This window comes from Microcebus murinus, chromosome 1 (assembly GCF_040939455.1).
Source record: "Microcebus murinus isolate Inina chromosome 1, M.murinus_Inina_mat1.0, whole genome shotgun sequence".
In the NCBI taxonomy this organism is placed as follows: Eukaryota; Metazoa; Chordata; class Mammalia; order Primates; family Cheirogaleidae; genus Microcebus; species Microcebus murinus.
In genome coordinates this window covers 147,052,122-147,064,886 of record NC_134104.1, presented here as the reverse complement: position 1 = coordinate 147,064,886, position 12,765 = coordinate 147,052,122, and the positions used below count along the sequence as shown (strand labels likewise).

General features: G+C 42.8%; 2 protein-coding genes and 1 pseudogene across 3 annotated transcripts in view; all 3 read right to left on the bottom strand.

The window, feature by feature from the left end:
* Positions 1-1,486, bottom strand: part of ENTPD3 (ectonucleoside triphosphate diphosphohydrolase 3) — a 39,031-nt gene extending 37,545 nt beyond the window's left edge. Inside the window, exons 1-2 of the mRNA XM_076006553.1 lie at positions 1,376-1,486; positions 523-574 (exon numbers count right to left, since the gene is read on the bottom strand). Of these exons, the coding sequence (XP_075862668.1) occupies positions 523-562 (40 nt within the window). The 5' untranslated portion in view covers positions 563-574; positions 1,376-1,486. The remainder of the gene's footprint in view (positions 1-522; positions 575-1,375) is intronic.
* The window catches only part of RPL14 (ribosomal protein L14), a 301,323-nt gene that overhangs the window by 63,026 nt on the left and 225,532 nt on the right, over positions 1-12,765 (bottom strand). The gene's annotated exons all lie outside the window — the stretch shown is intronic.
* LOC105858762 (vesicle transport protein SFT2A-like) lies at positions 11,246-12,079 on the bottom strand (annotated as a pseudogene).

Sequence of the window (12,765 nt, the reverse complement as noted above, 5' to 3'; positions counted from 1 at the left end):
ACGCTTAGAAGTGTGTGTGTGTGTGTGTGTGTGTGTGTGTGTGTGTGTGTGAGAAAATTCCACACCGATGCCTACAGTATCAGCCATAACAACACTGACCCATGCTGGGGGGGTTGTGGGGGTTGTGGGCACGGTGCCAGCAAAAACATTTGGATGGAAATACAGGAAAAAAAAAATCCAAGTACCGTGTAATTTATCACAAAACCAACAATACAGTATTCTAAAACAAATCGTACATACAGCTAGGTAAGGGAAACGACAAAGGCCAAATTAATGGATTATACAAACCGGAAAAACCATTTAAGCGAAACATGCATGTTAGTCCTTGTTTTGTGTGGTTTTGATGCAAAGCATTACTTTTATCTGAGGAATGCCGGTGGCAAAGCCACAGCGAGCAACTTTGTCTCAAAGCAATGAGGTTAAACAGTCATTTGTAGGGGAACGTGGATGAAAAACTGTGGGCCAAAGCTGGAATTCTCCTCTGATTTGACAAAGAAAACCACCTTGCTGAGAGTTACAAACCTGCTTGCTCATATGGTTGGCGGGTCAGCACGGTGAACATCTTTTCTCCCAGCTGCAAGAGAGAGAATGTAGAAAGAATGTCAGTATGTCCACAGCCCCTGACTTCAGAAATTCAAAACTCTTGCACTTAAAACATTAGCCCACTCCAAATCCTCCAAATCAAAACCTCCTCCAGGGAAAGGTGAGCCCAAATCCAGAACTTCAGAGAAAGAATCAAAGCTGGAGCTTAAATTCTCATGTCATCTCCCCAAGGCCAGGAAAGAAAGAAATATGGGTTTGCTGAAAGTTTAAACTGAAAAAAAAAAATTTTTTTTTAAGTCTACCTTTTTCTGCAGATTGTACCACCTGAACACATGCCCGGGGCAGAACAAATCTTCCTATTATAAACAGTCGCAGGGCGGTGGCAGGGCTTTTCTTCAAAGCACACCAGCCAGGAAGGTTTCTCTGTGTGTTCCCGGCCCACGAGCCGGGAGTCGCCCTTTAAAGACCCGGCAGGGGTATCTTTAGCCGTGGCTGGAAACAACTGCAAAGGGATGTCCGGCCCCTGGGATCCAGCGCCCCTCCCCGGATTTGGGGGACCCCACTCTGGACTTTGTCTCCCCGCAGCCGCAGGCACCTAAGCGCCCAGCGCATCTCCAGATCCGCGCGGGCACTAGGTGAAGGCGCGCCCACCCTCGCCGGCGCGGCAGGGACCAGCTCCCCGCCGCCGCCGGAGGATTTGGGGCTGGCGTGCTTTGGTCCCTTCCTCCCGCCCTCTGGGGAAATCCGATTCCATTTCCTTCCCTCCGAGTTCTCAGCCTCAGGCAGCCCCCAGGTCCCCCGGAGGCTGGCGCGCCCGGTCCCCTGTCCTTACCTGCGCGGCCCACTGGGAGGAGAGGAATAGCGCTGCCGCAGTGGCCGCCCGCGGCCAGCGCGCAGGAGGTGTCAGCCGAGACCTGGGAGGCGGCGCGGGGCGGGGCGGCCTCCGCTTGGGACCGCCCCCTGGGTGACACCGCCAAGTACCTCTGCACCTTTCTCCTCTAGTTCCCTCCAATTCACGCCCAGCCCTGGGTGGGAGGGCACGAGAGAAGGCGAGCACCTCCTGCCCAAAGACCAACCCCTGCCTGCCCCGAGGGTCCACCGTCCCCCTCCAGGTCCAAGCCAAACAGCACGTCACCTCCCTTCTAGTTCCCTGCATCCTCACCTTAACCCGAAGTAGGAGGGAGTGAGGCCTTGACCCAGAATCCTGCAGGGTGAGGGGGTGAGGGGAGAAATGGAATGTTCACCGCCTTCCTCCGTCTTCCATCTGTGTCAAGGCCGAGAACCTTTTGAACTCTCTTCTGGTTTCCTTCACTGTCACCCCAATGCTAGATGGAGGGAAAATGGGTCAGGGCCAGGCAGGGACTGGGCACTCCATGGGGCATGCATGACCTCAGTGGGTGGTGGCCCCTGTGGAGGCAATGCCCTCCCCTACCCAGTTTTATATGGGTGTCATTAGGCCAAAATTCAGACAAGCCTGGAAGAGGCCAAAGATGACAAAAATGCAGCACGAGGACTGCAGTGATCCAAATACCCCAGGAGTCTGTTTCTAATGCTGCAGCAGGCAGCCTCCTCACCCTTCTGAGTGACCCGAGGGACCCTTGGAATGATCCCATCAAGAGGCCTAAGTGAGCTCTGTTGGACCAGAAGGGGGTGGGTGCATCTCTTGCAGGAGGGGCTGACTCTCTGTGGGGCGCAGTGGAGTCAAACACCCATAATGCTGGGGGTGAGGCCAGTAGGCAGGCTGGTCCCTAAGTCACTTGGGCCTGGAGCACAAAGTAATGCAGAGGCATTCCCTTTCATATTTAGCAGAACCACCTTGGCTGTGCCCAGGAACATTCTCACTGGTTACTGAGCAATGCTCTCCCCTACCCAGTTTTATATGGGTGTCATTAGGCCAAAATTCAGACAAGCCTGGAAGAGGCCAAAGATGACAAAAGTGCAGCACGAGGACTGCAGTGATCCAAATACCCCAGGAGTCTGTTTCTAATGCTGCAGCAGGCAGCCTCCTCACCCTTCTGAGTGACCCGAGGGACCCTTGGAATGATCCCATCAAGAGGCCTAAGTGAGCTCTGTTGGACCATCCCTCTTTGTGGTTCTTGAATGTCTGGAAGAAAGAGCTGAGGACCTGGCTATGTCCTGGTCCTGTCTGCTCTTTCATAGACATCCACCAGTTTCCTGTATTGTGCAGGTGGGGCCTTATGAGACAAAAGGTCCTTAAGATAGAATTGCCCCTACTTTGAGACCTCTGAGCCTGGAGAGGTTGGCCCCAAGCTGGTGTGAGTATGCATGTGTACGTGCAAGGGCACTGTGGTCACCCATCCAGAGTTGGATGGAGATGGGCCCTTGTTGGGGGATTGCTACAAGGTCTGCACTGGGAGTGTCAGACGTTCAGTGAATGCTTGCTGAATTACAAGACTTGTTCTCTCTGAAAGCTGTAGGCCAATGAAAGATAAGGCATATGACCGAGAGCCAAGGGTCCTTGTGCACTGAGGGGGCCATAGCCCACAAATGGCTGCTGACGCTGCACCCCAGACCTGAGGCCAGTAAGATCAGCTCTCAGGGGTGAATGGCTGACCTTAGAATCCCTAGCGATTTCCCAGGGACTGGGAAAAGTTTTCCTGGCTTAGGGGGCCTTGAAATGCAGTTGGTGCCAGTGTCTAAAAATAACAGCAATCCAGTCCATGCCAGTTTTCCTCTCTGCTTGCCTCCACCTACAGACCTCAAAAGTGCAAGCACCAACCTCCTTTGAGAGTCCTGTAGTCTCTACCTCTCCTTTTATTTTTCCAATTTTTCCTGGAAACTCTGCTCCAGGCACTGTCCAAACTTCTTTGCAGGCACGTCATTCACTCAAAGGCACCTCCCCATCGAACCTCCACACATAAGAACACACAAACACACATACATATGCACACAAACCTTTATGGTTTTTTCCTGATTATAAAATAATATAGAGTTGCCCTACCAGATATCAAAGCATATTACAAAGCTACAGTAATTAAAACAGCCTGGCTTAGATATAGGAATATATCAAGAGATCTAAAGAACCAAAAAGATAGTCCAATATCAGACTAAAGGGTATACAATTTAGTATAAGATAAAGAGAAAGTTGAAAGAACATATTATTCAATAACTGATGTTGAAACTAGTAGTTCATCATTTGGAAAAACAAAATCCCAATCACTCATCACACGCAAAAATAGATTTTATGATAGATGGACTACAAACTTAAATATACAAAAGAACTTAAAGTCCAAATAAAATATAAAAGAACACTGTTTATGATCCTTAGGAAGGCACAGTCTCTTCTAGCATGAGATTAAAGCAGAAAGATAAAGCTAACAAATTTGAATTCATAAAAATGAAAAAATACTGCACGGGAAAACAAACAAAAAAAAAAAACAAAGATAAATTGTGGGGAAGAAAATATCTAAGGATGTGATAACAAAGAGTTAAAAACCATGATATATAATGAAGTCCTACAAACATATAGAAAAATGTAAGTATCTAATAGAAAAATAGATTTAAAAATAGAAAAATAAATGATATGCACTGGTCAATTTACAAAAGAAATAGGCAATGGCTGATAAACATGACTAAAATGCTTAATCTTATTACTTACCCAAAATTGTGAGTTAAAAGTTTAATATCTTTAAACAATATTTAAAAAAACGTATAAGTTTTGCAAAGTTTAAAAAGATCAGCAGTGGCCGGGCGGGTGTCTCACGCCTGTAATCCTAATTTTCTGGGAGGCCGAGGCGGGCAGATTGCTAAAGGTCAGAAGTTCGAAATCAGCCTGAGCAAGAGCGAGACCCCGTCTCTACTATAGATAGAAAGAAATTAATTGGCCAACTAATATATATAGAAAAAATTAGCTGGGCATGGTGGTGCATGCCTGTAGTCCCAGCTACTCGGGAGGCTGAGGAAAAGGATCGCTTGAGGCCAGGAGTTTGAGGTTGCTGTGAGGTAGGGTGACGCCACGGCACTCATCTAGCCTGGGCAACACAGTGAGACTCTGTCTCAAAAAAAAAAAAAGAAAGAAAGAAAGAAAGAAAGAACTACTTTCTAGTTGAACTACAGTTTACTCATCTCTAAAATAAGACATCAGGGGTCCTCAAACTTTTTTCTCAGTGCATACAGAATCAAATCCTCCACATGACTTAGAAGATCCTGCAAGGTGTGGTTCCAATCTCTCTTTCCAATCTCTGTCAGCCCCATGCTACTTCATCTTCTTTTTTCTTTCTTTCTTTTTTCTTTTTTTGAGACAGAATGTCACTCTGTTGCCTGGGCTAGAGTGCCGTGGTGTCAGCCCAGCTCACAACCTCAAACTCCTGGGCTCAAGTGATCCTCCTACCTCAGCCCCCCATGTAACTGGGACCACAGGTGTGCACCACCACACCCAGCTAATGTTTTTAAACACTTTTTGTAGAGATGGAGGTCTCAATATGTTGCCCAGGCTGGTCTCAAACTCCCAGCCTCCCAAAATGCTGGAATTACAGGCTTGAACCCCCACACCTGGCCTACCCCCATGCTTCTTCTTAACTTAAAACTCTGAAGGCCAACTGGCCTTCTTTCAGTTCTTCAAATGTACCATATTTACTCCTGCCACAGGACATTTGCACGATATTTCCTTTGCCTGTAGTGTCTGCCCATTTTTTTCTCCTTCCCTAATTTGCTCAGTCACTTCGTGGATACCTCCCTGACCCTCCCCAATCTGGGTCATACATCCAACCTGGGTCAGGTCTCTTAGTTATACGCTTCCTTGCCAGGCATTTCTTTCTTGTGGCTAGGGTTTCATGATGGTCATTGTAGAGCAAGTGGCACCTGTTGCCTAACAACAGGAGCAGAAGTCCCAGGATGTTAACCCACCTCATGGTTTGCAGGTGTCAGGGTCATCAAGAAAGATAGGACGGGCACACTGGCACTGGATGGAAAACACAGTATTCACATAGAGGAGAGACACAGCAAGATTAGCTTCAATACTGAGTGTTGCTCCCCCCACCATGGCCAGCAGGTCTCACCCCCCAGCTGATGCAGGGAGATGGCCTGTCTGTACCCCTCTTGTGCTGCAAGTGAATCTCAACACCCCATTCCCCATGGGGCCTGAACCATGGAAAGCTGGGGGTGTGCTTAAGGGCTATTGACCCACATAGTTAAGCAGAACAAAGAAGTACACATTCCCCCCGGAACAGGGAAAGATATTACAAAGCAAAGAGATATGCCTAGTACAGACCGTGACCGTGCTTTACCTCTATGCAAGAAAACGTTCCAGGCCCAAGGCCACTCTTATGCAACCACGCAGAGGGCGAGAAGTTGTGCATAACTGCCCCTGATTAGTTTTCCTCTGCCTGCCAGACAGTAAATCACATGCAAGTAAAAATCGTGCTGTTCTTACATTAATTTTGCATTCTCAATGCCTAGCACAGTCAAGTACCGAGTGAGCACTCAATAAATATATGTTAAGTGAATGGGATCCTTATTTTTTGTAGTTGAATTTTTTATTTTAATTTTTTTAGTGGATACATATTTGTACATATTTATGAGGTACATGTGTTATTTTGATACATGCATAGAATGTGTAATGATTAAGTCAGGGCATTTAGGATATCCATCACCTTCAGCATTTATCATTTCTTTGTGTTGAATTTGATGTGATGGTATTTTGTTGAGGATTTTTGCATCTATGTTCATCAAGGGTATTGGCGTATAGTTTTCTACCTCCCTCTCTCTTTTCTTTTTTCTTTCTTTCTTCCTTCCTTTCTTTTTTCTTTCTTTCTTTCTTTCTTTCTTTCTTTCTTTCTTTCTTTCTTTCTTTCTTTCTTTCTTTCTTTCTTTCTTTCTTTCTTTCTTCCTTTCCATCTTTCCTTCTCTCTCCTCTTTCTTTCTTTCTTTCTTTCTTTCTTTCTTTCTTTCTTTCTTTCTTTCTTTCTTTCTTTCTTTCCCTCCCTTCCTCCCTCTTTCCCTCCCTCCCTCCCTCCCTCCCTCCCTCCCTCCCTCCCTCCCTCCCTCCCTCCCTTCCTTCCTTCCTTCCTTCCTTCCTTCCTTCCTTCCTTCCTTCCTTCCTTCCTTCCTTCCTTCCTTCCTTCCTTCCTTCTGTCTCTCTCTCTCTCCTCCTCTCCTCTCCTCTCCTCTCCTCTCCTCTCCTCTCCTCTCCTCTCCTCTCCTCTCCTCTCCTCTCCTCTCCTCTCCTCTCCTCTCCTCTCTTCATTTCCTTTCTTTGTGACAGGGCCTCTCTCTCTGTGTGTTGCCCAGGCTGGAGTGCAGTGGCATGATCATAGCTCACTATCATCTCAAACTCCTGGGCTGAGGAGATCCTCCTTGCTCAGCATCCTGAGTAGCCAGGACTACACACGAGAGCCACCATGCCAGGTTATTTTTTTATTATTATTATTTTATGTAGACACAATGTCTCACTCTTACTCAGGCAGGTCTCAAACTTCTTAGTTTCCAAAAGTATGAGGTTTGGGAACTAAATTTTTATAACTGATTTAGAGTTTTGTTACACTATTAGAAATTATGGTGTGTGCAGTATTGACCTTTGATGGTTCTTAAGACTTCTTTTATGGCCATGTACTGGTTCAATTTTGTAGCTATTTTATTGAGCTTGAAAAGACTTTTTAAAATTCAATTAAAAAATTTGTATACAGTAAAATTCCATTTTTAGTGTATAGTTCTATGAGTTTTAGCAGATACTTAGGGTCATGTAATCACCACCACTATCGGTCAAGATAGTCAGACTGTTTCCATCCCTCCCCAAAATTCCCTTGTACTGATCTTTTGTGGTCACTCCTCCCCCACCCCTTGCCACCCGGAAACCACTGATTTGCTTTCTGTCCCTTTAATTTTACCTCTTCCAGAATGTTTTACAAATGGAATCATACAGTATGTGACCTTTTGTGCCTGGCTTCTTTTACTCAGTATAATGCATTTGAGATTTATTCATATCGTTGCATTATTAGAGACAGGTGCAGGCTGGCCCATACCTAACAGCATCTCTCAACAATTCATTAGCTTTTTTGTTGCTGAATAATATTCCATTGTATAAATATGCCACAGTTTGTTTATCCATTCACCAGCTAAAGCACATTTGAATGGTCTTCAGTAACACTGTATGTTTTAAATTATTGGTAGTAGAATTCTATATTTGTCCATTATATGAAGCTTATTGGGTTGTTTATATTTTCTATAAATTTAGAAAATTCTTGTCTGTTGAATCCATCACTTTTGGGAGATATATGTTAGTTATAACCTCCTACTATGATAGTATATTTGTAGATGCCCTCTTTGTAACCCCTGTGATGTTTTGTTTATGCATTGAAGTCTGTGTTATCGGATTTGTATAGGTGCAGGATTGTTACCTCTTCCTGGTGAATTGTTCCTTTTTTCATTAAGCACCGCTCCTCTTTACTCCTAATAATGCTTTGATCTTCAAGTTCTTTTCATCAGACGTAAGTACTGCTATGCTCTTTGTGTACCAGATACGTTTCCCACCCTTCTCTTCCCTGCTCTGGCCCGCAGACTGAGCCACCCAAGCTCTCTTGCCAGCTGCCTTGCTGTGAGATTGCCAATGGGAAGCTGGAGACGGAAGGGTGGAGAAGGGAGAGGTTAATTACCTCTAGCCCGCTCTGGGCCGCGCTGTCTGGCAGGAGTCATGTCCCTCTGTGACTGCAGCTCCGGTGGAGAGCATCTGTCCAGAGCTTTAGCAACCTCTGAGCTCTGGCAAGACCATTCTTCCCCTGTCCCTTCTGGCCTGACAGTGACAACAGCTTCTCCTCTCTGTTTCTTGTCCTTATTTTATTTCCTTAACCCTGCTTCCCTCTGTATGCCGCTCCTAAAGTCTTTTGAACCATCTGATCTGGATTCTGCTGAGACCCAGGCCAATCTACATGGCTGATTTTTTTCCCATCCTTTCACTTCAACCTTGCTGTGTCACTAGGTTTTGTGTGCCTCTTAGCACTTTTCCATTTCTAAGGTAAATTTGTGATTACCGAAATATTTTCATTCATTTTTTTAGCAACTTATTTAGTGACCTGTATTTACTGGGCTTATATTTCTTTTTCTGTCTTCTTTCCCCCTTTTTCCTGCCTCCCATAGGGATCGCTTGAGTTTTCTTTATTCACTAGTTTTGAATGTGTGCATTCTAATTTTATTCTTTTATTGGTAACTCTTTGGTTTAACATGTATGATTGATGTAACAAAGATATAAAATGTATGCTTGGTAACGATAATCAATATCTTTATTTTACTCTCAAACAATACATGGTCTATATATAGAATGCACTCATTCTGATCCCCCTCTACCATTTTCAACTTTTGTTGCTATGTATCTATTGTATCAGTCTGCTCCTGCTACCATAACAAAATGCCACAGACTGGGCAGCTTAAACAATGGAAATTTATGTTTTCACAGTTCTGGAGGCCAGAAGTCCAAGATCAAGGTGCCATTAGGGTTAGTTTTGGTGAGTTCTCTCTTCCTGGCTTGCAGATGGCCATCTTCTCCCTGTGTCTTTGCAAGGCCTTTTCTGTGTGTGTGTGTGTGTGTGTGTGTGTGTGTGTGTGTGTGTGTGTGTGTGGACAGGGACTGCTTTGGTGTCTCTTCCTACTCTAGTAAGGACAGGAAATTTATCAGATTAGGAAACCAGCCTTATGACCTCAATTAACTTTATCTCTCTAAAGGCCCTGTGTTCAAATGCAGTCACACTGGGGATTAGAGCATCAACATGTAAATATTGGAGGAGCACAATTTAGTCTATAATATCTATATATTTCTCTTTCTGTCTCTTTCTCCCCTGACATCTTCCCCAGCACCTTAAAAAAAAAAAAATAACTACACCTGACATCCACTCCCCAGTGACTTTGATCTAATCAGTGATTTTGAGATACTTTAACTTTACTTTTGTATTTTTTTACTTTTACAGAAGTAGTCAATTATTTCTTATTTTAGGATAGTTTTAGTTTTATAGAAAAGCTGCTAAAATGTTACAGAGTGTTCCTGTGTACCCTGTACCCAGTTTTCCCTGTTGTTCACGTGAGTGTGGCACATTTGTCATAGCAAAAAGTCAGTATCAATACATTATTATGAATCACAGTCTATGTTTATTCAGATTTCTTTAGTTTTTACCAAATGTCCCCACCTTTTTTTTTTTTTTTTTATCCCAGGATCACATTCAAGATGCCACATTACATACAATCATCATGTCTCTTTAGGCTCCTCTAGATTGTGATCTTTTCTCAGATTTTCTTTGTTTTGGATGACCTCGACAAGTTTGAGAAACAATGGTCAAGCATTTGGTAGAATGTCTTTTCATTTGGATTCGTCTTGTGTTTTGCTCATGGTTAGACAGGGGTCATGAGTCTGGGGAGTAAAGACCACAAAGGTGACGGGCCACTCGCATCACATGGTATGGAGAGTGCATGCTGTCAACGCAGCTTGTCTCTGATGAGGCTGAGGTCACTCCCCTGCCTGACATCGTCCTTGGCAGAGTTCTCCACTGCAATGTTACTTTTTTCCCTCCTTTTCCAAACTGTGCTTCTTAGAAGTCACTATGAGCATCCCACACTTCAGGCGTGGGAAGTTTGTTCCACCTCTTGGAGAGCAGCATATCTATGTAAGTTATTTAGAATTCTTCTGTACAAGACATTTAATGATTTATTTTTACATTCAACTGTTACAATTACAACCTCTTTGCTCTCCATTGCCTCTATTAAAAATTTTTTACTATGGAAATCTTCAGCAATGTACAAAAATAAAGAAAATAGTGTAGTATAATCTAGCTTTGATAACACTGTCAACCTTGCTTCCTTTATACTTCCTCAACTTTTCCTTTTGCAGCCTTCTAAAACAAATCTCAAACATTATGTCACTTCACTGGTAAGTTTCACTGGTAAGTAAACTGAAAAGAAAATTAAAAAATAACTCCTATTCCCTTCCACATCCAGAGTTAACAGTAATTGTATATATAATTATCATCATTTTATAGTTGGTTTATTTGAATCAGGATCCAAACAATGTCCATATATTGCATTTCATTGTTATAGCTCTTAAGTTTTCCTAAATTTTATTACAGTCCCCTATCACTACCCTTTCCTCCCACATGTTGTTGATTTACTGGACAAACTGGGCCACTGGTGTTCTAGATGGTCCCACATTCTAGATTTGGCTGATTACTTTCTTGTGGTGTCATAATCCCACAAACTTAATAGTTAGATCTAGAAGCTTGATTGGACTGAGGTTCAGTTGTTTTTGGCAAGAATACTTTATATGTGGTTCTTTGTATTTGCTATTTATTATACCATATCACAAGGTACATAATATCTGTTGCTCTTTTTGTGAGATGCTAAGATTGAGCAGTGGGTTCAATATTGGCCTGATTCTTGCATTGTACATACTTCCCATGAACCACTAACTGAAGGGCTCCAGAGGATTTTGATGATCATTTCCTAGATCCATTATTTCATCAGGCCTTACAAAATGCTTTGCTTTTAATTGTATTATTTTTGTTGACTAATTTCTTTTCTGCAAGCATTTAATAATTTAATCAAGCATGTAGTTTTTACCAGTATACAAAATGATCTTAGTACATACAATATGGTCTTAAACTGTCACTGTAGTCATTTTTGGAGTGATTATTTTATCAGGAAAAGCATACTTCACCAAAAACAGAGTATCAACATTTGAATGTTCTTTTCCACAAGTTTCTGATTTTCAACTTAGAAGAGAAGAGGACCATTTAATAACTGCATCCCTTGCATATGGGATGTATGACAAGCTATACCAGGTCAATGATAAGAACTGCAATATGCAGAATAATAAAGTCAGTCCCTTCTTATGCCACCAAAGAGCAGCACAGAGGATAAAAAAATTAAAAAAAAAAAAAGAAACACAAAAGCATAAAAATTCTTGCAATCAATCTTCTTGTTTCAAACATTTTCTTCAGTTTCTTCATGAGTCTTATTAAAAAGCATGTATTGGCCGGGCGTGGTGGCTCACGCCTATAATCCTAGCACTCTTGGAGCCCGAGGTGGGCGGATTGCTTGAGGTCAGGAGTTCGAAATCAGCCTGAGCAAGAGGGAGACCTCGTCTCTACTATAAATAGAAAGAAATTAATTGGCCAACTAATATATATAGAAAAACATTAGCTGGGCATGGTGACACATGCCTGTAGTCCCAGCTACTCGGGAGGCTGAGGCAGAAGGATCGCTTGAGCCCAGGAGTTTGAGGTTGCTGTGAGCTAGGCTGACACCATGGGCACTCACTCTAGCCTAGAACCAAGTGAGACTCTGTCTCAAAAAAAAAAAAAAACATGTATTGGCTAATGCAGCAAGATCTCCAAGGATATAAACATTGCACAAAGCTTTATGCCACCCAGAAGCCACAGCAATCCAGTTCCAAGAACAGAAAATACCACATACAAAGCATACGACACGTTCTTTCAATCTGGAGTTGAACCTAAGGGACAAGGCATCCAAGACTTGCATGGTGGGTCAGAGTCTGTTCCTTGTCATCCTGGCTACTCAGGACCTGCAGCAGCTTCTCCATGACCCTGTTCCTGGGCCACAGTGCTGGTTGCTCTCTGTACAGCCCCTTCTGCCTACCAGGAAACCTGGAACCAAACCCCCATCTGATTTTTTTTTTAATATAAAGAAGAACTTTCATTTATCAACTATTTGGTTACCTTGAGATACATTTTGTACAGGTGAGGCAGGATAAATGATTTTTACTTTGCATCTGTATATCAATCAATCACATTATCTACATAATTTGATATGTCTCAATCATTTTCAGTCTTATTCATACTTAATTGCTCAAATTGCTCTCTATTAGGTCAGTGATAATCTCTTCAAGCAGGCTCTTGTATCTTTTTTGACATCTCTCCATTAGTGTGTTAAATAACTATTGCTGTATAACAAAATTACTCCAGACCTTAGTGACTTAAAATAAGTGGTTTTCATCTTTACTCTTGACTAATAATCTAGTTGGTATAGGATTGAATGCTGATAGTTATTTTCCTTCAGCACTCTGAAGATATTAAATTGTCTTCTGGCATTTATTGTTGCTGATGATAAGTGCTATCAGCCTAATTATAGTTCCATTTGAGATAACCTATGCTTTCTTTTTGGATGGTTTTAAAGTTTTTCATCATTTTTAATATGTCACTTCAGTATAATGAATTAGTAATTTGGTTTAATTTTTTTCTCTTCGACACTGTGTAATTCTTTTATATG